Raw genomic sequence first — 22,900 nt, 5'->3', positions numbered from 1 at the left:
AATATGGCTGTTAGTTTACCAACTGAAGTCTTCAAAGGAAGCCATATGTGTGACACACTGCAACAGTCTAATCTCCTAAATTGTCTTGTTACCAAGACACAGGTAACTGTCAGGAGCGGTCCTTTCATGAGACAATCACCTCAGGTGGGGGATTATTAGTATGCCAGCAAGATGCTCCCCCACTGATGCTGTCATTGGAGCAGCTCTTCACCACTCCTTGCAAAACTTCTGAAAAGCACAAGGAGAGAAGAGGAAGCTGCTGGCAACCTTCCTTCCTCTCCATCCCATTATCCCTCTTTCAAAGCTTGGAGGGATTGGATTTGAAATGGGTTTAGCCCCCCACCACCACCACCACCAGGTTTTGGGGCAAGGCAGACTACATTTGGTATCTTGCTTTAAGTGTTGCCGTACCTTGGGCCTCTCTGATAACTGTGACCAGGCTTTCACTGTCTAGAGGAGGTTGTACCTGGCTCACCAATCTTGCTTATTGAAAAGTGCTGCATTCAACTGCATGGATTGAGTGATTGAGTCTTGGGTTGGGTGATGGTACTCAATTTGTCAGCACCCCCAGACTATAAACTTGATCACTTCTGAGGGGAAGCACAACCTTATCCAGAACAGGTTGAATACCATTTCCCTGGAGAAGGAACCTCCTGCCAACAGAAGCCCTATTTACACATTATGTGGGCAGTATACACACATACCTGTACACATTCACACATTATGTTTAATGTGCATTTCCTGTCAAGTACACTTCCTACCCTGCATTTGTAGGGGCCGGTACCCAGCTTCACTTCTGAAGTGAATACATGTACAGTAATTCACACAAAATCAAGTACATGTGTACAGATATTTGTCTGCATGTTCAATATAGTGTCTGAATAGGGCTGCAATTTCTGTCTTATCTGGGTGGAGCTTCAGTTTATTAGCTCTCATCTGGTCTGTTATCAATTCCATCTTTATGGTGGCCTAAATGATCTACTGTTGTGATCATACTGTTCTTGTGTTGCCGTCTTCTGTATGATTACTCTGGAGAAATCTGGTGTATCATGTATAAAAACAGAACAGCTACAAGTTGGTTGGAGGTGCAGTAGTATTACCCGTGAGCCCTAAAGTAATATTAAAATGCTGAAGAATAAACGTATTACAACAAAAGGCAGTACATGTTCAATGGAATGACTATAGGCAAGTTTCATTCTTGATCTTATATAAAAATCAGGTATATGTGTGAATTGTTAACCATTATGCCATGCCCTTTTTGTAACATTTCCCCAAAGGTCACAAATGAGAATGTGAGTCTGGACAACTGTGTTCAGCCTTATGCTCTAGGAGCAGCTGCTATCCTTCTGTGTAATACTGAGCCTATGGACAGCTGAATGAAGTTGATGATGAGCTATTGGAACAGGCATAATCCCTATATTACTTTCTGGTTTATTGAACAGTGTACTACACTGCGATGCAAAGAATGCACAAAGAACATTTTGAGTGGATTATACACTTTGCAAATGGGGAATCACTTCGAAAATTTAGTTAATTTTAGATATCAATGGAAACTATTTTGTTCAAGGTACAGAAATCAGATATTGTAGTAGGTTCTTATAGTTCAGTTTATCTAATCCTGTCCATCTAATCCTACACAAATATAATTTTCCCTTGGCTCTTGTATTTTCTTTGAATGAGGCTTTTAGAGTAGAAAAGGTTTGCAAGGAATTTTTCCCTTTGTTCCAGGAGCTTGACTGGACACAGTGTGCTGACTTGATAACTGAGCTAGTGGAGGATTAAGGAAGAAGATTCTGAAATGATTATACTGGACTAGTTTTTATTTTTTATTTTTTAATCTGATGAATGGTGAGCCCCATCTTGCAGATTACTGGATCTAAGTTATAAAAGTCAATTTTAACAGGTAACACTGCACTGAAGATCTGATCAGTACATCTTGACAATATTTTTTGTATTGGCACTGTACCACAAATTGAATCTATTATATTATGCAGACTATATGGTTTTGCTTTCATATACCCAAGTAAGATTAGGAGGATTATTGTGGAATTTTGAATTAATATATCAGAGAGAACAGGTGAAAGTCATTTAAAAAAAACAAAAAAAACCCTTTTGTACCACTCATTAGAAATAGCTACTTGACAGCCAAACAATGAAACAAGTCTGTAGTTTTTAATAATCTAGAGTCACTTTCTCAGAAAGTGGTAATTGGACCTGCCATCTAACCTTGGCCAAGCTTCAGTCCTAATTGCAAACTGGTTCACAGCAAAAGTCCTCCAATTGTCATAGCAGCTTTTGGAGAACACCACAGGTAGAATAGCTGGAACTTTTTCCACAAAATAAATCTAGCCCTGCATAGTATCTTGTCAGTTTTTAGGGCAAAGGTGAAGTTATTTATTTTCATGCTGCTATTTATGCATTATTGCAAGCATGTATGATAAACTACTAGGAGAGTGTTTCTAGAAGGAAGGCAGAATCAAACATAGAAGTAGTGGAATAGTAGTGGAATGGCTACTAGTCTGAGGGCTTATAGGCTACCTCCAGCTTCAGAGGCAGGATGCATCTGAATACCAGTTGCAGGGGAGTAACAGCAGGAGAGACGGCATGCCCTCAACTCCTGCCTATAGCCTTCTAGCAGCATCTGGTGGGCCACTCTATGAAACAGGGTGCTGGACTAGATGGGTCTTGAGCCTGATCCAGCAGTAGGGGTGTGCACGGAACTGGCTGGTTCGGTTTGAGTCCGACCTGGACCCAAAGAGGGGGTAAGTGGCGGGGGGACACCAGCTCAAAATGAGATGGGAGCACCTTTTGTGAGTAGAGCTCCACTGACAGAAGGTGCTTCCATCTCATTTTGATGGAATTAAAATCCTCCCCTCTGCAGTCTTCTGCCATGTGTCATTCTGTTCCCAAGGGTCCCCAAATCCTCATGAGGGCTTTTCAGGGATGCAGGGGTCTGCTGTGTGAAAGCGAGCTTGGTAAAGTTGCCTAACACAGTTTTCCTTTTGCTTAGGATACAACCAATTATATTCTTCCATTGACTAGCATACAAGATATGTATTTATTTAATTCAGTTTATGAGAAATTGTGTCTCTTTATGGGTATTAGCAATATCATTGCAAATCAGTTGGCCTGTGTATAAAGCTGACCTTTTAAAGGGTAGAACAAACTTTGGTGTGTGTGTGTGTGTGTGTGTGTACACACACATATATGTGCTGGAGAACATGCAAAGATTGATCTGAAGCAGGAGACAGTCTAGGTCAGGGTTTCTTAACCTGGGGTCCCCAGATGTTGCTGGACTACAACTCCCATCATCCCCAGCCATGGCCTTTGTGGCTGGGGATGATGGGAGTTGTAGTCCAACATCTAGGGACCCAAGTTTAAGAAACCCTCGTCTAGGTAATTCCATAGCAAAGTTTTTCTTTTATTATAGTTTTAGCTGGATAATAGAGTAGATGTATATAAATGCATAAAACCTGCAAATGGTGCTACAGACAGTTTAGAAAGAACAAAAGCATTCCATAGTTTGTCTGAATGATCAGAATTTCTTCTGTTGATGGTGGCTGCCTGTGTTACAGAGCCACCTGTTCTGCATTCCCAGAAAATTAAAAGTCTTAAAGCCATTTTGTATATGATACGTTTCCTGCACACAGGAAACCATATGCAAAAAATTTTTTATACCATTGTGAGAAAAAATCACAACTGTCTTGTGCATCTTGATTTCGTATTTGGAAGCAGCTCCTAAACATTTGCAACTGCAGCAAACGATTATTTGGGTTGATCTCACCGCCTCAAAAGCAAGCATTGCAGTCCTGTAGTTTTATGAGAGAGCCATAAGCCTGGTGAACCTTTTATAAGCCCTACTGTTTCAGGTATGTCAGTATTATCTGTTCCTGAGTAAATTGTTTTTCATAGCTAGCTTCATGAAAATATTACCTCAATGCTGCATTCCCTTCCTAGATTAAATGTTATCAGTCCTGTACATCTTTTGATTGTAAATCTATGGACAGGATTAGATTGTTACACCATTTCCTCCGAAAGGGAACTCGTATACTAATTCACAGTTGCCAATGCCATCTTGACATGTGGTTGCTGTGTATGCTTGGGGAGCAGCTGGTCTGGAAGTGAGTTGTCCAGAGCCCACCACAGCACCAGTTCTATCTGCACTAACACCCTTAAGAAAAGAATAGAAACAAACTATTTGTATATTGTATTTTTGGTGAGGAAAAATAACTTGCATTAAAATCTGTGTGGTCAGTCACCAGTGGGACTTAATTAGGACCAAACAATTTTATTTTATAATACCTTAAAATTTAGGGACCAAATTCTTGTTTAGGATTCAAAGAACTGGGCAACTAGTCCCAGCTGCCTAAACAGCTTTAGATTCCCACCCCGTTCCCCCCGCCCCCCGCAAAAAGAACCCCAAACTGTAACTGCTTTCCTTATGGCAAACTGTTATTTGCTATGGGAAGTTTAAAAAAAAAGTTTGATATGGCACTGGAAGTGAATGGATCTGGAGGAAAAAATCAAACTTTTATTGGACATGCACAAGCCTTGAGTGAGCTTAGGCTCCCCTTTATCCCAGCCATAATGCTTTTTTCTAAGTTCTGGAAAGGCAACCATCTTTATTATCACAAAAATGAAACTCTGTGGATGGCAAGTGCTTTTAAAATAGCCACTGAGGAACAGCTGAAATCAAATCCAAGTGGCTGCTCTGATACCCAGATAATAGTTTGGCTAAAAACTGGGTAGTCTTGTACAAAAACTGTAAACATTACATTTGATCTATTTACTAAAAAAAAAAAAAAAAAACCACCACCCAGTATTAAACAAAGATACATGCCATTTTTCTTTATGTAGGATATAATCCTTTTGGATATAATACTATAGGATATAATATACTTGATCAATTTTTGTTAATACACTTTTGTTGAAAGTAATTCTGCTTTAACAAAATTGGTGAAACCACTTGTTAGAATTCAATACTTATTTTACCTCATCCAATAAAACAACGCCTCATTTCCATTAATCGGATCCTAAGTAACTGAAAAGCCTTCATGTTCCCTTCTGCCTCTTGGATACCCAACAGCATGCTCTGTATATTTTGATTTCATGTGATCAAATCACACAAATTGTATCTGCCATTGTGAGAAAATTGCATGAGTGGCTATTTTGTTCTGATTGCACATATTTTGAAAATGCTGTATGCTGCTACATTTAAGCATATGGAATTGCAGCCAAAGAAAATAAATATATTCTAATTAGAACAGCTGCAAAATTGCTTTCATTAACTGTAAAACATTAAAATTATAAACTCAAGTTTTATGTGAAGTAAGACAAGACAGGTCAAGTTTTGTTATAAAACATCTAGTATGTTGTATTACACTGAGCCTCCAGACCGTGTTGACTAAACAGTATTTATTTACTATGTATTCATCATACCTGTTGTTCATACAAGAACTTAAATTTTTACTTCACATTTTCTTTTTTTGTAAAGGAAAAAAGTGCACCATCCTTGCTATGGAATGAAAGCAATATTTTTGTAAACTTTATAAAATTTTGTAGAGAACTAACTATACATCTTTAACATTTCAGCAGGATTCTGAGGAAGATGACGAGTTGGAGGCCATTAACAAGAAGCCGTATGTGCCAGAGGAGTTTGCTGACTTCAGTGTTTACAATGCTAGCCTGGAAAACAGGGAATGGTTATCTTGTAAAGGAGACTTAGTAAACACTCGTGTCCTTGATAAAGAGGTATCCCGTAGCCCCACCACTAGCAGTATTACTAGTGGTTATTTTTCCCACAGTGCCTCTAATGCAACTTTGTCTGATATGCTTGTCCCTTGTAGTGATAGTACAGACCAATTAGCCAATCAGATGAGAGATTTGGACTCCAGTGACCATTCTGTAGCCCATGATTTAAGATCTTCAAACAAAGAGACCTCAGAATCAGGAAAGGACTTAGCTAAAGATAAGAGATCTGTGTCATCAATCAAAGGAAACAGTGCCTTAGGAAGAGAAATCACACTGTCTGAATGTACCACTGAAGCAGGTGCCACAAAGTCACATGGTTCATCTTTGGAATCCTCAGCTAATAAAAGCACACCACATGGGATTGAGTTTACATCTCGGGAAGCAACAGTTGAACACACTTCAGATGTGTTTGAGGATTATGCATTTACAGAATTCATGGGTGTTGAAGATGGAAAGGAACTTGAATATGGAGTAATTTCACAGTTCTGTTCAAATGGTGGTTCTAGTAGAAGAAAAAATCTCTCAACAGCTGGCATTAACTGTGCCTCAGGTTTCTCGAAAACTACTTGCAACCAAGACAATCCTGTGAGCCATCTGGACATTACACCAGTGGAATACCATCTGTCCAACAGTATTGAACCCCCTTTATTGGCTGCCATTGTAACAGAAGCTTCATATTGTCGGATGTATGCAGATTCTTTCCTAGCAGATGGTTTTACTGCAAAGAAACATTTAGATTCCTCTGGTTGTACAGATGTTGCTTCCAAAGAGCACCCTAACTGGGTGGCAGTGGGGGAACAAGTGTGTATTGGTAGTAATAAGACTGGCATAGTAAGATATGTTGGACCTGTGGATTTTTCAACTGGTACCTGGGTTGGCGTTGAATTACATTTCCAGATGGGTAAGAAATCATGATTTTACTTTTTGAACAATAATCTTTATCTCTACCTACTACTAGCTTAGAGTTGAAATGAAATTGTTAAACATTCAAAATGTGAAGTATTTACAAACTTTACAATTCTGGATTACAAATTCAAATTCTAAATTTGAAGAGTTAAAATTTGACATTAAAATTTGAAATTTTCTTATTTGTGTATGTTCAAGAAGATTATTCCTGACTGGCGGATGGATAGATGAAGTTAGTACAAAATCTGCTAAAATCTTTTGCAAGTTCAGCTGTCAGATACTGTTAAATGCTAATTTCTACTTCAATAAGTTGACTATTCCCTGAATATCTACAAATTTGGAGAATGTTTAGAAATTTACTGAGGATTTTGGGTAGTATTGGGGGGCTTCTTTTTTCACTGGTTCCCTTAATTTAAGTGCAGAGATGTGGGCTTGGAAATTTTCCAAAAAAGGAGAATTTCCTACACTTAATTTTTCCATTGAACCAACTATACAAAGATAAAAGAAATCTATGAACAATAACAGTCAGTAGTCAGCAAGGAAAGAGAGTGAGCAAGTGCAATACCCAACATGCCCATAACAACTCATGGTCACTATATAAGACCATTACTTACTAAAGAAACAACATAAGCAAATTGTGGCACAGTAAAGTACAGTGAACAAAGGTGTATTAAATTATTATGATGCTCAACACTGTATATAACCAGATGAGACAACATAATTTCTCAGTCCTTTTCTCTACTTACGGCAGTATCAGAGCTGTCAGGTCACATGCTTCTTCCTCTAATTGATGAATCCCTTTGTCCTTTTGCCATTGTTAAGACTTACATCATTACATTGTTAAGACTTACATCAACCTTTAACCATTGCTAATACTTAAATGTATTCTTCCATGATCAGCTTTGGTTAGCAAATTGTGTTTAAAAGGGATCTTGGTGAGTATTAACCACGCTTAACACTGGTGTTAATGTACACGTTACCCATGGTAAAAGAGTGAGGGGGATTAATTATGGCTGGCAGAGAGAATTCCTTTAGAGGGGCTGGAGAAAGGACACGTGATCCTGTAGCATACTCCTTATCGCTTAACCATGGTTAAGAGATTGAAAGCATGCAGTCAGCCTCTATACTCAATGAAATTTAATTTTACTTAAATTACATATATTTTTATCAGTAAATTCATTGCCATTTGAACAAGTTTCTCAATAAAATATTATTTATGGACTAGCTTAACCTGCGCAAAGCATCTGCGTGGTATTACTTGATTGCTGCCCTCATGCCCCACCACAGTCCCCTCACCTCAGAGTTCTCTCCACCTTCAACTAAGCTGCGCTCCTGCTCCTCCTTCTCCATCCCATTGTTTCCATCCCCTCATCCATCTTGGTTGCTCCTCCATCCCGTTGCTCCATCTCCCTCACCCCTCTTGGTCATGGCTGCAGCGTTGCCAGTGCCCATTGGCCAAGCCATAGCCCCCTAACCCCAGAGACCGCCTCACCCGAGCCCTGCTCCTTCCCGCAAGAGTAGCAGCAGCAGTTGATCGGACCCTTCCTTACTGCCACTGCTGCCATGGCTGCTTGTTCTTCTCAGGACACTGACAGGCTCGGGCCCGTTCCTTGCCTGCCTCCCTGCCTCCGCCAATGGCCTTTGTAGCTCCAAGCAGTGGCAGCAGTTGACCAGGCTCTTTCTCGCTGCTGCCACCATGGCCACTCATTCCCCCCAGGCCGCTGACAGGCCCAGGCCTGTCCCTCACCCTTCCTTCTTTCTCTCTTCTCCTCCCTTTTTTCCCCCTCCTGGGGTTGCTCTTCCCTTCTGTCTTTCTTCTCCTCCCTTTTCTCTCTCTCTTCCTTCCCGAGTTAACAGATCTTGTTCATCTTGTTTCCTCATCTAACTCGCACAGTGGCAGCCTCCCTCACAACCCCTCTCTTCACAGACGCCTGCCCACTATCCATATATATAGTCGGAGTGTGTGTGTGTGTGTGTGTGTGTGTGTGTGTGTGTGTGTGTACATATAGTCTCCTCTACAATCTTCCCACCCATAACAGCTGCATTCCAACTGACCTTAACCATCACAGGCTTCTCTTCCCTATCTGCATATGAAATTCCCAGTGCCCAATCACCACAGTGTTCCTGCTCTGTTATCTCCAATTGGTAAAGCACTGTGTGGGTGGGGCTTGCCACGGACCACCTAATCCTTATCTATCTTCTATATAATTAATTCCTGTAGAGGGGATGCATGGGGATATGGCAAGCTTTGCCCCTGCTGCAGCCACAACCAATGGTGGGCCCAGAGGGGGCAACATGTGCAAAAGAGGGAGGAGTGTGTTCCAGGAGCCAGTTGGGGCGGCGGGTGAGAGGACGGCAGGAGGAGGACGGGCAACAGGCAAAGCTCCGCTGCCTCAAGGAGGATGATGGAGGTGGAGGGAGGCGGTCGCAGCACCTTGAGGAGGAGGACGATGACAGGAGGCGGGTGAAGCCCCGCCGCCCCAAGGAGGATGGCGAGGCGGAGGCCCTGGCCCCTGGGGGTGAGACGGCAGCAGCATGGGTGGGGAACAGCTGGGCCCAACTGGAGACGCAGATGCTCTACGCCCAGGCTCACTGGTATTTATATACTGGCACAGAGCATCCGCACCCCTAGTTCTCCCTGTCTCTCCCCCGCTTCAGCCCCATTTCATTTCCCCACTGCCTCATTTCTTCCCGCCACTTCTCCTTTCCCCACTTTTCCCTTCGGCCAGGCCATTTTGGCTGGCTGGCAGGCCACACAGAGTGTGCGAAGCCCTCTCCTCTGACCACCTGCGAGCTTCATCTGCCCGCCTGCCAACTGCCTTCTTCCACCCGGCGGGCCGGGCTATCTTTCCTTTTTGGCTGGCAGGCAGGCTGGAGAGGGAGTGCGCTGCCCTCTCTGCTAGCCGCTGTAGTTTTCTCGCCTGTCTGCCGGTCACTTTCTCTGCCTGGCGGCAGCCAGCTAACTAACACCGTCATTTTCTTGCCCGTACCCATGGCTATCGGGCAGCTGCTCATGAACTCTCACAAGAGCTGCCACGCATGGGATTAGCCACGAGTACATCTTAGAGAATTAAATATATACGTAGATTTCTTAATTTTGGGTCTCAATCTGGTGAGATTATTTATCCCCACAAATGTTCTTGAAAATTTCCAGAATTTAATTCCTCTAATGGTTACAGGTTTCTAGCTCTAGACTAATATTTTAATTGGAATTCAAACATAGCATGCCAAAGTAGTCCTCTAATATTGTGCGTTTGTTTTAAGGGAAACACGATGGAACTGTAAAAGGCAGAGAGTACTTCCGATGCAAGCCACGACATGGGGTATTTGTTCGTCCTGGATACCTCACTAAAGCACCAATTCCAACAAAGATATGCAGTAGCACTTCACAGTCTCAGGTATCATCCAACATGGAGAAGTGGAAGAATCCAGTTCAAGAGTCACCCTCTTCCAAAGCAGGAGCAGAAGCCCTCTGTCGGTCAGGAGATGCAGCTGCTTCTGCTTTTTCTAGAAAACAGGAGATCAGGAAATCTTGGATTAACTGAAGCTGCAGTTCTTGTTTTTGCACTTGCTGCACACATCACTGTGTGGAAACACTTTTCGAAGCGATTGTATAGTTTTATCTGTCTTTGCTGAATGTTTGAGTTGTGGACATAACTCTCTGAATATATATATATATGAGAATGACTCTATCATTTGCCTAAATATAGCTATACATTACAGTTAATTTGTAGATAAAATGTGAGGTACTTGACTGTTCGTTACTAGATCATATTTTAAACAAGATATTTTATTGTGTGGGAAATTAGTGGTGTGTGTGTGTGTGTGTGTGTGTGTGTGTGTGTGTGTGTATAATCTCTCTCTGAGGGAAAATTTGACAATATGCTGTTAATTACCAAAGAACTTGTATTTGACTGACATATGTTTTGTTTATATCTTGATTTTTATTGTACATGTTTGTTTTAACTGATAGCTTGGTGCCATATTTGTAGAGGTTAACACCAGGCGCCATGCTGCCTTACATTCTGTGTTTAATAAGCACACTGAAGAGACTGCTCTTTTTTTTTTTTGTCTTCCTACGGGCCTGCCACTGTGCTTACTTAACATGTATTGAAAATATTAGCAATGGCTAAAGCTTGTATGTCTGGCATTTCATGTGCCAACTCTGGCCATCCAGGCGTGCAGAAATAGTATTACTGCGGAGGAGGAAGCGGACAAAATTTTCAACAAATGGCTTCTTTTGAAAACAGGGAGAAGAAACAAAGCAGCAGTAGTGAATCACAACTACAAACTGTACACTGCTGTTGGCTATGACCAAGCTCAGATTATGTGTTCTGAAGTGATCTGTAAAGTTCATTTTTTAACTGTGGATTTGGCATGATGCTTTTGAGTTCTTGGAGAGCTCTTCCATGTGTAGATACCATTTTGGATATTTGTAAAGTAGCAAATGGTAAAAAGAGAAGAGATGAATGGCCTGCTGTATTTTTTCTTTATTTTTTAGAAAGTAATTGAGATAATGGGACCTTACAGAAAAGCTGCTGTTCTTCTCTGATGTATATGTATAGTAAGCTGACTCCAAGTATTTTACAATTTACTGTAAATAAGTGTAATTTATATTCTATTTCTGCTATACTGTATTTAATTGGTACAGAACATTTGTGTGTTAGAATACAGATGGTTTACTTCTGATCTGATGTTTGTGCCTATTTGACTTCACATTCTGTAACAAGACTTTATTGGAGATAAAGACTTAATTAGTTACTAATTCATAGTTTTGGCATATGCTGCATTTACCTTTTGATACACATTTAAAAGAGAATACAGTATTAAAAGAGTGGAGTGTATTCATCACGGGTCCATCAAAAGCCCCTACAATGAAATAATTGTGCTTTCTTGAACAGATTATGATATATATAATATTATTGCCATATAGGTGACATTCAATTTATAAATTGTTAGAATGTATGTTGCTACAAGGAAATACCTCCAGTTGCTTATGTTTATATTCCATAGTCACAAATAGTTGTTTGGTCCATCAATAACTTCATCAGTACTTCTGTACTGTCCCAACAACCAATGTGAAGTAACTACTGTTCACTTCAGTACATCTGCACATACTGAAATAAAGTACTTTAGTGCTGAAATTGACACATATTTGAAATAGTAGATGCAATTCACCATTGTACAGTAATAAATAATCACTGTAATGATCCCAGGGCAATAAATATTTGCCTATAGGAAAAGCTATAAATGTACTGTAACATTGGAATTTGGTCCTAAACAAATGTTTAAAGTCCCAGAGCTGGAACTTCTGAAACGTTTAAGATAAATAGTGTAGTCATATTTGAATCTGTGACTGTAAGGGTAGCCACAAAGAATCTTATCTCTTTTTATTATGAGGGCCAGAATTTGCAGTGGACCTAAACATTACAAAACATTTTTTTTGTGTTTTGTCTTGTCAAATACTGTTTTAATCTAGATTCCAACACATTGGGCTACATCCAAACAAAGAGTTTGCATTTGGAAAATGTTTCTGTACACAGACAAAAAGGGCAGTTTTCAATGGTTCTTCTGCAGCCACCTATCCCTGAGACCCTGCAACCCTCTATGTTTGGAAGACACAGGTGGCTGCAAAGGGAAAGGGGGGGAATAATTAAAAATCATCCCTCTCCTCTGTCTGCACCCAGAAGAATTCCCCATGTGTAACTGCTAGTTTGGATGTAAGCCACTGCTTTTAGTGTGTCAGTTCTAATATCGTGCACTCCAAAGCACATTATTTCCCACTAATGCATACACATGCACATTTCATTGGAAGATGTAGCCCATATAGCTTTGATGTCCTGATCTTGATCATGGTATTTGGGCTTAAAATTAACAGGAGAGTTTTTTGTAGTTGGTATTTAGCAAGGTATTATGAAAATGCTGGAATTGATTTGTTTTGTATACAGCTGGCTTGTTTTTTAATGAACATAAGTCTGTTGCTATGTTACTTAGCCTTGGTGTCTATTTTTTAAAAATTCAAAATAAATATAAATTTAAAAGAATAGGTCACTTGCAAAACTTGGTCAAAAATTATTCTGATCAGCTTTGTTTTTCATCCACCACTAGCAAGTATGCATTTTCATATGTGTGCATTAATAGAAATTTTTCCATAACCCATTCTTTGGATGCAGATAAAACTGAGTTTTAGAAATATGCAGGCATTTGCAACAACTAGCATGTAATAAAAGCTAGATATAGATACTTAAGGATTCAAGAAAATGTGTTCAACCATTCAGAGCTGTCCATCTCTGTGAGCTTCAGTTTATCTTCTGTTTTGGTTTACATGAATGAAAGTTACCAACTTGAGTAAGAAACGGCACAAGTGGATCACTATTCCATTGCACTTGGAAACAGACTGTTTATTTGGCCTACTATCCAACTCTCTCTACAATTATAAATCTGCAACTTTCCGTACATAATTCACATGGGGCAAGATCCAGAGTGATTTCATGCCAAAGTCTGATTGAAATTAATGGAACTCAGATTGCTCATGTACCTTTTTCTGACTTTTGCCCCCAATATTCATAAGCAGTCATATAATTCCATATGCAGAATGCTTGGCTTTGAAATTATGCTACAGAATCCTACAAGTTATTTGTATCAATATCCAACCATCCCCTCCTTATGCTAGAATAGCCAGAGTCTGATTGCTTGGGGAAAACTAGAGCTGCTTCCCCTTTCAGAATTTTGCATTTGATTAGAACATACTAATGAGGGTTAAAGAGTATCTTGAACATCCCTGTGTTCTAACAATGGATTCTCATGTGCCTTCATCTTCAAGGCCATTCTAAACCTCATAGTAAAGGTAAAGTTATGCCATCGAGTTGGTGTCGATTCCTGGTGACCATAAGCCGTGTGGTTTTCTTTGGTAGAATGCAGGAGGGGTTTACCATTGCCATTTCCCGCACAGTATGAGATGATGCCTTTCAGCACCTTCCTATATCACTGCTGCCCTATAAAGGCATTTCCCATAGTCTGGGCAACACACCAACGGGGAGTCGAACCAGCAACCTCTTGCTCCCTAAGCAAGTTACTTCCCCACTGCGCCTTAATTACACTCTGCCAGTTAACGTTGGTAACTAATGATCTGGTCGAAAGGTATATGAAACAGCAACCTTCTTAAAACTAAGCAGGCCTGGGCCAGTATGTCCGAAGAGCAACCCACCTAGGTACTCCATGTTTGCTGTCTTAAGTTCAAGTATGTTAGAAAGATAGAATTTAGAGAAAGATTTGAAAGTTATTTTTAGTGAATAAGCAAGCCCCAAAATATAAAATGTTCTATGTCTCCTGTTTTCAGTGTTCTGTGTAAAGTGTCCCCCACCCCTGCAAAATATACATATGCTTTTTAGTCCCTTGATTGTACAACTTCACAAAAGCTGTCCCCTTCTAACTTTACCCACTCTGTGTTGCTCGTTCGCTCTACCCCATGTAATCATTAGTTTCCTGATTCTATGCTGCCTCCTGTGCACTGTGCATAGGTATACTCCCTTTGCAAAGCAATGTTAATATTATAATGTGAAACAAACAAGAAAGCCCATAAAAGAAGCCCATTGCTCCTGCCAGTTTACAGAGACTGTCTGGGTCGATTTACATCCTAGGTGCTGCTAACAGTTTACTTGTCAAATGTCAATAGAAAAACAAAATACCCAGAATTCTTCTGAATACCTGGCTGGCTCAGAGCAAGAACAGCTGTGGCTGGCAGTTACTATCTAAGTTTCTTATTTATGTATTATATTTGTGCACCACCCCAAACTTCCATCTCTGTGTGGTTTACATCAACGTAATTGAGGATGTGGACAAGCTGCTTGGAGCGATACTATCGACCAAAGTATCCTCCTGGAACGCCTGAGAGTGTTAGGGGTGGAAGGCACTGTCTTACAGAGGTTCTGCTCCTACCTCTCTTTCTTTCTCCGCCTTGAGGGTTGGCTGTGCTGTGGGTGCAGGGCTGGCCGGGAGCTGCCACCGCCACCTCTGGCCCCTTGGAGCGTCACTGCCGCCTCGACAATGCCCTGATTGGTTTAGCCAGGGGCAAGAGTGGGGCTGGCCACATATGTCCTCAGTGTTTTATATAGATATGGTCCCTTTGAGATGACCCAGAGACCAACTTGGTTGCTGCATTATGTATCAACTGTAGTTTCTGGACTACATACAAAGGCAGCCCCACATACAGTGCATTGCAGTAGTCAAGTCTGGAGGTTACCAGCATATGTACTACTATTCTGAGGTTGTTCATCGCAAGATAATAGAAGATAGAAAGCACCTCTGGCCACTGTCTCAACCTGAGGCACCAGGGAGAGGTTTGGGCCCAGATGTACTCCCAGACTATGTACCTGGTCCTTTTGCAGAAGTGTGACCCCAGAATCAGCAGATCAAAATTGTCTACCATGTTCCAACCCCATACAATAAGTATCTCCATCTTATTTGGATTCAGTCTGTTATCCCTCATCCAGTCCATCACAGCCTCCATGCAGGCATTTAGGGAGGTTACGCCTTTTTCTGATGATGCTGACATGGAGAAATAGATTTGAGTATCAGTATACTGATAACACTCTGCACCAAATCTCCTGATAATGTGTAAAATCTTGGCTTTTTGCCCAGGCATTTATTTGATTATCTGCTGCTGCTCTTTATAATCTGTATTGCTTTTATGCTTTTGTTTTAAATTTTTAATCAGATTTGTTTAATATTTTTTCACTTAATATTTTAATTGTTCTTTTTTACCATCTTGTGTTTAAATTTTTTGCTGTAAACCGCCTTGGGATTGCTTTAATGAAAGGCGGTATATAAATTTAACAATAAATAAATAAACGAATGAATGAATGAATGAATGAATAAAATTATCTCTCCCGGCGTTTTCATGTAGATGTTAAAAAGCACTGGAGGCAGTATGGAGCCTTGGGGGACATCATATAAAAGTTCAGATTTTGAAGAGCAAAGGTCTCCAAGTGCCACTACCTGGCATCTGCCCAAGAGGTAGAAGCGGAACCACTGCAAAGCAGTACCCCCAATTCCCAACTCTCTCAGATGGTACAGAAGGATATTATGGTTGATAGTACTGAAAGCTGCCAAGATATCCAAAAGGACCAACAGAGTCGCACTCCCACTCTGTCAGTTCCCCGTTAGAGATCATCCATCAGGCTAACCGAGGCAGTCTCACCCAAAAACTAGTTTGAGATGGGTCTAGAAGATAATCAGTTCCCTCCAAGACTGCCTGGAGCTGGGAGGCCTCCACCCTCTCAGTTACCCTGCCCAACCATGGAAGGTTGGAGACAGGCCTATAGTTGCTTAACTAGTCTCTGAGAGATCCAATGTAAGCTTCTGCAGAAGAAGTCTAATGATCATCTCCTTAAGAGAGGAAAGCATCCTGTCCTCCCTCAGAGAAGCATTTATAATGTCTACCAGGCCTTCTACAGCAACCCCCTTGCCAGACCATATAAACCATGTTGGACAAGGGTCAAGAGAACAGGTGATAGACTGCACCATTCCAAGAAGCTTATCCACACCATCAGGAGTTCCAAACTTAAAATGATCCAACCTAACCACATAAGAGGAGTTGCTGGACACCTCCACATCAGACACTATTGTGTGGTTTGTCAGCCCAAATATGAGATATTTTATCCACAAAGTACTCATTAAAAACTTCATGACAGGTAATTGATGGTCCCAAATAATACTGACTGAAGGAAGGGGGGGGCATGTACTAATCCTCTTACAACCCTAAATAACTTCGCTGGACATGAGCTTGCGGATGCAGTGCAGGCAGAAAAGAATTACCACATGTATGGACTGAGCATAGGTTTTCAAATGCACTCTGTGTTGTAATCTGTCACTCCACTTGCGCTCTAGTTCTCTACCTTGTCACTTCAGCTCCCATAGTTATTCCATGTACCAAAGGGCCAATTGTGAGGCAGGTCAGAGGGTATACCCTCTGACCTGCAGTAGATCATGTCTACTGCCCTGGTGAATTTGTTGTTCCAGTTCTCCACCAGGGCATCAACAGAATCACTGGCACAGCCAACACTAAATCCTTCCAAGACTTCTTGGAATCCTACTGGATTTCTTCTAAGTCTTTCCCCCCATAATTTTATCTGGCCAATGCAATATCAGCTTTAAGAGCATTCAGCTTATTACTGTCAGGTGAAATATGACCCCAGAAGAACATCAGATAAAGCATATGTTTATATTCAAGTCAGATGGCATATTTGATGCTGCACATCCACTTGCATGCACCAGGGGACCTAAAAATGTGTGACTGTTTACAAGCAACGTAGCGCCTGTCCTGGGTATATGTGGACATGCAGCTTGCCTTGGAGACAACACAACAGCTTAGCCCCACCCCAGCAGCCTCAAGTCCAGCAAAGGAGCAGCTCACAGACAGTGTGGAGGGAGGAGGACGCTCAAAATGAAGCCCCAAGCAGCATAGTAAGTGAAGTGTTATATTATATTATATTTCCTTTTAATCCCTCCACCCCCATTGTTGTGATTAAAGCAGGGCTACACAACTTTGAACCTCCAGCTGTTATTGGACTACAACTTCCATCATCCCCAGCCACAGTGGCCAAATAGTCATGGGTTATGGGAGTTGTAGCTCTCCTGCGATGTTGGATTACAAGTTGTAGTCCAACATCTGTAAGAAAGCTGAAGTTGTGCAGCCCGAGGTCAAAATGTTGGACTAGGACCAGAGTTCAAATCCCTGTTCAGCCATAAAATTAACTGGGTGACTCTGCCAGTGATCTCTCAGGCTGGTTGTGAATCAGCCTAAAAGGGTTGTTGCAAATCCACCTAACACGTGGCTATGCTTATTCACAACAACCCTGTTCGGTGGATTTGCAACAACCCTGTTAGGCTGATTCCGGGCTCCTTGAAGGAAGAGCCTTCCTTCAGTAAGCCTTGAGATTTGTTATACATTCACCTGTGACTCTTATTTTTATTAGTGTTGTCCAATCATAATTATTTTGGCTTTTGTAGGTATAATTTAAGATCTAATATCAATCAATAAATTGAGTTCTAATCTATGTAGTTTGAGATACATGAGAAGAGATAATTTCTATAAGATTTCCAGTTGTGGCAAGTTGTGGAGTCCTTTATGATATGCTGTGTAAGGTACTTTTATTTCTTAATTAACAATGATGTGTGCTGACATGAATTTGGCATTTCTGTTGAGTCAGGTTAAAAGAATCTCAGGGGCAAGGTTGGAAAAAGCCTAGTCTGGGCCTGAGATATTAAGGTTAGAGCTTCATCTCCTGCTTGTGGTCTTCCCGGAAGTGGGAGTGGAGTGGAGGAAGGAAGGAAGGAAGGCATAGATGGAAGGAGTGGGGACAGATTTTAGAGTGTTGACCATAATGAATGAAGAGTTGCAAACTGCAAAGCTGAAAATTAAAATCCCCGTCTCACCCAAAAGACATGATTTTATGCTCTGATCTTATACTTCCATCAAAATACAATTTTACAAAGTGGATCATGGATCAAAGGGAATTGTTTTAAAAGCTCCCCACACACACACCCTGAAGAGCATCTCCCCTGGACTCTGGAGGGAGGGTAGGGAAGGGAACAACTTCAGCAGCAATTCTCTTAAGGTTTTTCACTACTGAGCTAGGGCAACCAATGGTCTGACTCCGTATAAGGCAGCTTCCTGTGTGGCTATAGGCCAAGGCTGCCAGGGTGAGTGTGACTATAGAGCTGCCTGCTCTCTCCGACTTTTTACATACCCCCGCCCGGCACGCCCCGCCCTCGCCATGGGCTGTAGGGGGTTTGTAGAAGAGCAAAAATAGGCGCGGCATATATTTCAAGAGGCCATAAAACTCACTTTGCAGTGGGCCCCCAAATCTCTTTATACGGCCCTGAAAGCAATACCGACTGACTGCATCTGCACTTTGGGAAACTATATGTAAGGAACTTGGAACAAACATCACCCTCATACAGGATTGGCCCGCCCTGATTAGAAACAAAAACCAAGCCATCTCGCGGAAAGTATCCAAAGCACCAGTTCCCGCCCTTGTAGATGTAAAAACGTGTGTGTGTGTGTGATGACATCTAAATAGATGGTGTCGCAAAGGCCTGCGAGTGGCCTTCAGTCTTGATGTGAGCATGTGAGCACGGACGGAAGACGACGGCATGTGAAAGGGGGGCTGGAGGCGTGGCCTAGCGACGCACGGGACCCTGCGGCGACGTCCTCCTCCGTCAGGTTGCGTCCCGGGAGGGTGAGACGTGCCGAGCGTCACGAGGGGCTGCTGCTGCGGCTGCTGCTGCTGTCGCCTCGGTCTGCTCCCCCGGCTGTGCCCCGCCCTCCTCCCTGTCTTGTTGTGGCGACGGTTGTTTCTGCGGCTCTGCCTGGTGGAGGCTGGACCTGCTGCCTCAGCTGACACCACCGCGGTGGGGTGAGTACAGTACGCGCGGCGCTTGCTGCGGGGGCTCTGGAGGCTTTTGGAGGCCGCGACGGCGTTTTGGAGGCCCCCCCGCCCCCAATTTCCCATCCACAGAAACTGCTAGAAAGGGGCGTGCAGCGGGAGCTGTTCTTTCTCCCCCCCCCCACCCCCCGACTGGCGAAACACTTCTCTTTTGCTGACAGAAGTCTCTAAAGGCCTGAGGATGGCAGATTTCCCGCAGTAAATAGACCTTTAAGCTCGTTTCTTGATCTTTAGGTTCTTAAACTTGCTTCACCACCCCCCTGAAATTCTTAGGAAGTGGTAGGGGTGGAAAGAAGAAGGGTGATTGTGCAGGGTTTGAAGGTGTAAAAAGCCCTTGGCAGCTGTTTTCATTTTGCAGTTTTGGGAAACTGAGGCTGACTCCAAATAGTTTAACAGCCCAATAGAGGGAGTTTCGAATGTCCAGATTCAACACTTAACACACTGATATTCGTATGCACCTCCAGATTATTCTTCAAACTAGCCCTCCTTAGACATGATGTTGTATGGGTGTGCAGATGTCTGTAGACTTCTTTATGTGAATGATTGTACCTGTGTCCATTTTAAAAGTGAACCTAGATACAGGCCTTCAATTGCATGATACAGATAGGAATTATACTGCTCTTTTTGTGTTCAACATAACGTCTGAAGAATGGTACCTGTGTACGCTGTCTACATTATACAAACGTTCATCATAATGTCTGAATAGAGCTCATAACCCTAAACATTCAAACCCTTTCCACATGGTATGTTCAATGCACATTGTCTGTGTATAGTAGCTAACATACTGAGAAACATTATTATCTATATATATAATTCTCCTGGGTGTGCCTTTAGAACGTGTGTCCCGGCAGCCCAGCTGATTGGCTGGGCTGCGGAGGCGCCTGATTGGCTAAGGCGCACCCAGGAGAACTCAGCCAGCGGCGGGCCATGCTTTGGGCAGCCATAGTGGCCGCGGGCCCGTCCGCGGAGCCGAGGCAGAGGGCCCGGGCGGGCAAGGCCGAGGCCGGGCGAGGCGGAGGTGGCGGGCCCGGGCAGAGTAGCGGGCCCCGGCCGGCGGCGGGCCCGGGAGGAGCAGCGGAGCAGCCCGGCTGCAGATGTGAGGTGGCAGCGGTGGGGGCGGCCCGGCCCGGCAGTGTGGTCGTGGCGGCGGTGGGCCTGGCCTGGCCGCGGATACAAGGCGGTGATGGCGGACCCGGCCATCCACTTGGCCTGGCCGGAGACTGGGGCAGGAGGGGGTAGGGGAGAGGTAGCTGGCCCCAAAGAGCGAACAGATGCTCTGTGCGGGGTCGGCTTGTTTATTATTATTATTACATTTATATCCTGATCTTCCTCCAAGGAGCCCAGAACGGTGTACTACATACTTGAGTTTCTCTTTCACAACAACCCTGTGAAGTAGGTTAGGCTGAGAGAGAAGTGACTGACTGGCCCAGAGTCACCCAGCTAGTTTCATGGCTGAATGGGGATTTGAACTCGGGTCTCCCCAGTCCTAGTGCAGCACTCTAACCACTACACCACGCTGGCTCTCAAAGTACTCAAAGTAGTCTAATTGAAATTAAAAGGACAAGTGAGGAAACTACACTAGTATGTCATCCTGTGTATGCATGTATAGGTCAGTACACATATGTACAGCAGTTTACTTTCTGTCTGTACTGTGCATCTGAGGGACACTTTTAGAATGAACATACGTACAGGTGTTTGTGTGGTTGATTGTACATGTGTACTGACACCCAAATGCACATGCAATGTAATCTCTGAATAGGGCTGCTATCTGAAAGCAAATCCTACTGGTTTCAGAGGGACTTAATACATAGTTATGTGTAATGAGCAGGAGTGTCCAAACACTTGAGAGTGAGATTCTGCATATAAATGTATGGGCCTCTTTTTTCATCTTGAATAGGTCAACAGATGCTTTTAAAATGTCCTGACTATGGTGTGCATAATAATATTGTCTAATCTTGTTTGTTTGAGGGACTCTTCAATTAAACAAGATGTTTCAGAACTCTGTGTGTGTGTACACATACACACACATGGATCAAGGAGGAGGAAGTGGTAACTCCCTAACTTGTCTGCAGCAGGACAAATATGGCTGAAAGTATAGCCCTATTCACATTATGATGTATGAGTGTACAGATTTGTTAACTTGTATATGTTTCAGTGTGAGTGACTATACCTGTTTTCATCTTAAAAGTGAACCTGGGTATAGGTCCTTCGAATGTATGGTACAGAGAAGAAGTGTACTCTGTACCTGTATTCAACGTAATGTGTGAATCATGTACCTGTCGGGGCGTAGTTAGGGGAGAGAGGGTCCATGTTTACCCCTCTCTCCTGAGGCCCCCTTGGAGTGAGAGACATAATGAAGAAAATAGGGAGGGGTGGATCTGGAGGGCCCTCAAGTCCTGAGAGGCCCGTATTCTTCTAACGCATCTGCTCAGTTATAGCTATGCCTTTGGTACCTTTGTACATTCGAAAAATGTTGAACATAATGTGTGAATAGGGTTGGATGGGTTCAGGCCACACCAATATGGTTCAGGACAGATATATACAAGACAAGAGAATTGTTTAGTTGGGTTGGCAGAGTTACTGCAGGGTTGAGTGATATATTTTAGTCCCCCAAGTAGAATAATGTTTTATAACTACTTCAAACGAAGGTATCTGTCAAGGTTAGAATTATTAACATCTTAAAACAGCCTAATATTTCAGGTGTTCACATTACAGTACTCAAGTTCTTTGCTACTGCTCTGACTTGTCAAATGAGCTGCCACAGACAGTTCATGCAGCTCACTAGATTAATTCCAAGCTCCAGAGCACAAAGTTTGTGATTCAAATCTCAGAGTCACTTAAAATCTGTAGCTTCCTCTGGAAAGGAAAATGTGAGCAAAGCAACAAGCATGTACAGTGCATAGTAATGCCTTTGGTTTTTGCCAGCAAATTACTTCCTGAATTGTACTCTTGCTTCTATTGTTCTTAACTTAAATATTGAGATGCATGAACTTACGTGATTTAAGCGTTCACTTGCCACAAACTGCAATGTCGGTCTTTCTTCTTCTTGGTGTTTGGCCTTGTTTGTTTACACATGGTAATTCTAATCCAAATTGTCTCATGTTTACAGCCCTCTAGTTCTAGTTCTGTGTTTGAAAGTGATATATATTTTAACTTTGCTCATACTGAGAGTTTAGGACTATGGTAAAAAAATTATTTACAAACAATATTTTAATTGCCCTAATGAATTTTCATGCAGAACTTTCCCCTCAATTCTTATTATAATGCTGATACACAAGTAGGAATGAAAATGTGAGAAACCTTTAGAAATAAATGCCTTGTGAAGCCAATAATCATATGTTAATTTTTCTTTCGGTATTTAATATATACTATTAACGTATATTGTATTTTCAGGAAGACATGAAATTCTCTTTTTTCTTCTTATATGTATTATTTAATCAAAACTACAGGACAAATAAACAGGTTGATAAGATAGCTGGACTATGAAATTTTGAATGTTAATTCTGTAGCAGAGTTACCAAAGGCCAAATTAAAGGACTAAGAACCCCTGTGCTCAAGCACTATTTGTGACTGTAATTCAGAATCATGCATCAGACCTAATGCACATATAAACCCATTTTAATCCCATGAAGTTTCACCATACAAGTAGTGGTGTTTTACTTCCCATGCTCTCCCAAGTGTGTCAGGAACTCCCAGAGCTGTAAAGCTCTATAGTACACAGTGGCAATAGTAATCTCTTTCTGAGCATGGTAAGGAATTATTTAAAAAACCCAGTGTAGGGAGCAGAACATATG

At 42.2% G+C, this 22,900-nt stretch overlaps 2 protein-coding genes across 24 annotated transcripts in view; both read left to right on the top strand.

The window, feature by feature from the left end:
* Positions 1-12,717, top strand: part of KIF13A (kinesin family member 13A) — a 190,844-nt gene extending 178,127 nt beyond the window's left edge. For 8 of the 19 annotated variants that reach the window (XM_053243917.1, XM_053243915.1, XM_053243911.1 and 5 more), the window contains 2 exons: positions 5,593-6,652; positions 9,922-12,717. In XM_053243917.1, the coding sequence (XP_053099892.1) occupies positions 5,593-6,652; positions 9,922-10,202 (1,341 nt within the window). In that variant the 3' untranslated portion in view covers positions 10,203-12,717. Of the gene's footprint in view, positions 1-1,728; positions 1,904-3,010; positions 3,289-5,592; positions 6,653-9,921 lie in introns of those variants that run through there. The other 11 variants (XM_053243909.1, XM_053243913.1, XR_008305754.1 and 8 more) reach the window with 10 other exon arrangements.
* Positions 12,718-16,999: 4,282 nt separating this feature from the next.
* Positions 17,000-22,900, top strand: part of SIRT5 (sirtuin 5) — a 32,082-nt gene continuing 26,181 nt past the window's right edge. Inside the window, exon 1 of one of the 5 annotated variants that reach the window (XM_053250844.1) lies at positions 17,000-17,121. The gene's annotated coding sequence lies outside the window, so the exon portion shown is untranslated. Of the gene's footprint in view, positions 17,122-18,797; positions 19,077-19,105; positions 19,305-22,900 lie in introns of those variants that run through there. The other 4 variants (XM_053250845.1, XM_053250842.1, XM_053250846.1 and 1 more) reach the window with 4 other exon arrangements.

Source organism: Hemicordylus capensis, chromosome 4, assembly GCF_027244095.1.
Source record: "Hemicordylus capensis ecotype Gifberg chromosome 4, rHemCap1.1.pri, whole genome shotgun sequence".
In the NCBI taxonomy this organism is placed as follows: Eukaryota; Metazoa; Chordata; class Lepidosauria; order Squamata; family Cordylidae; genus Hemicordylus; species Hemicordylus capensis.
Note: the sequence above shows the minus strand (reverse complement) of the source record. Positions and strands in the feature narration are given on the sequence as shown.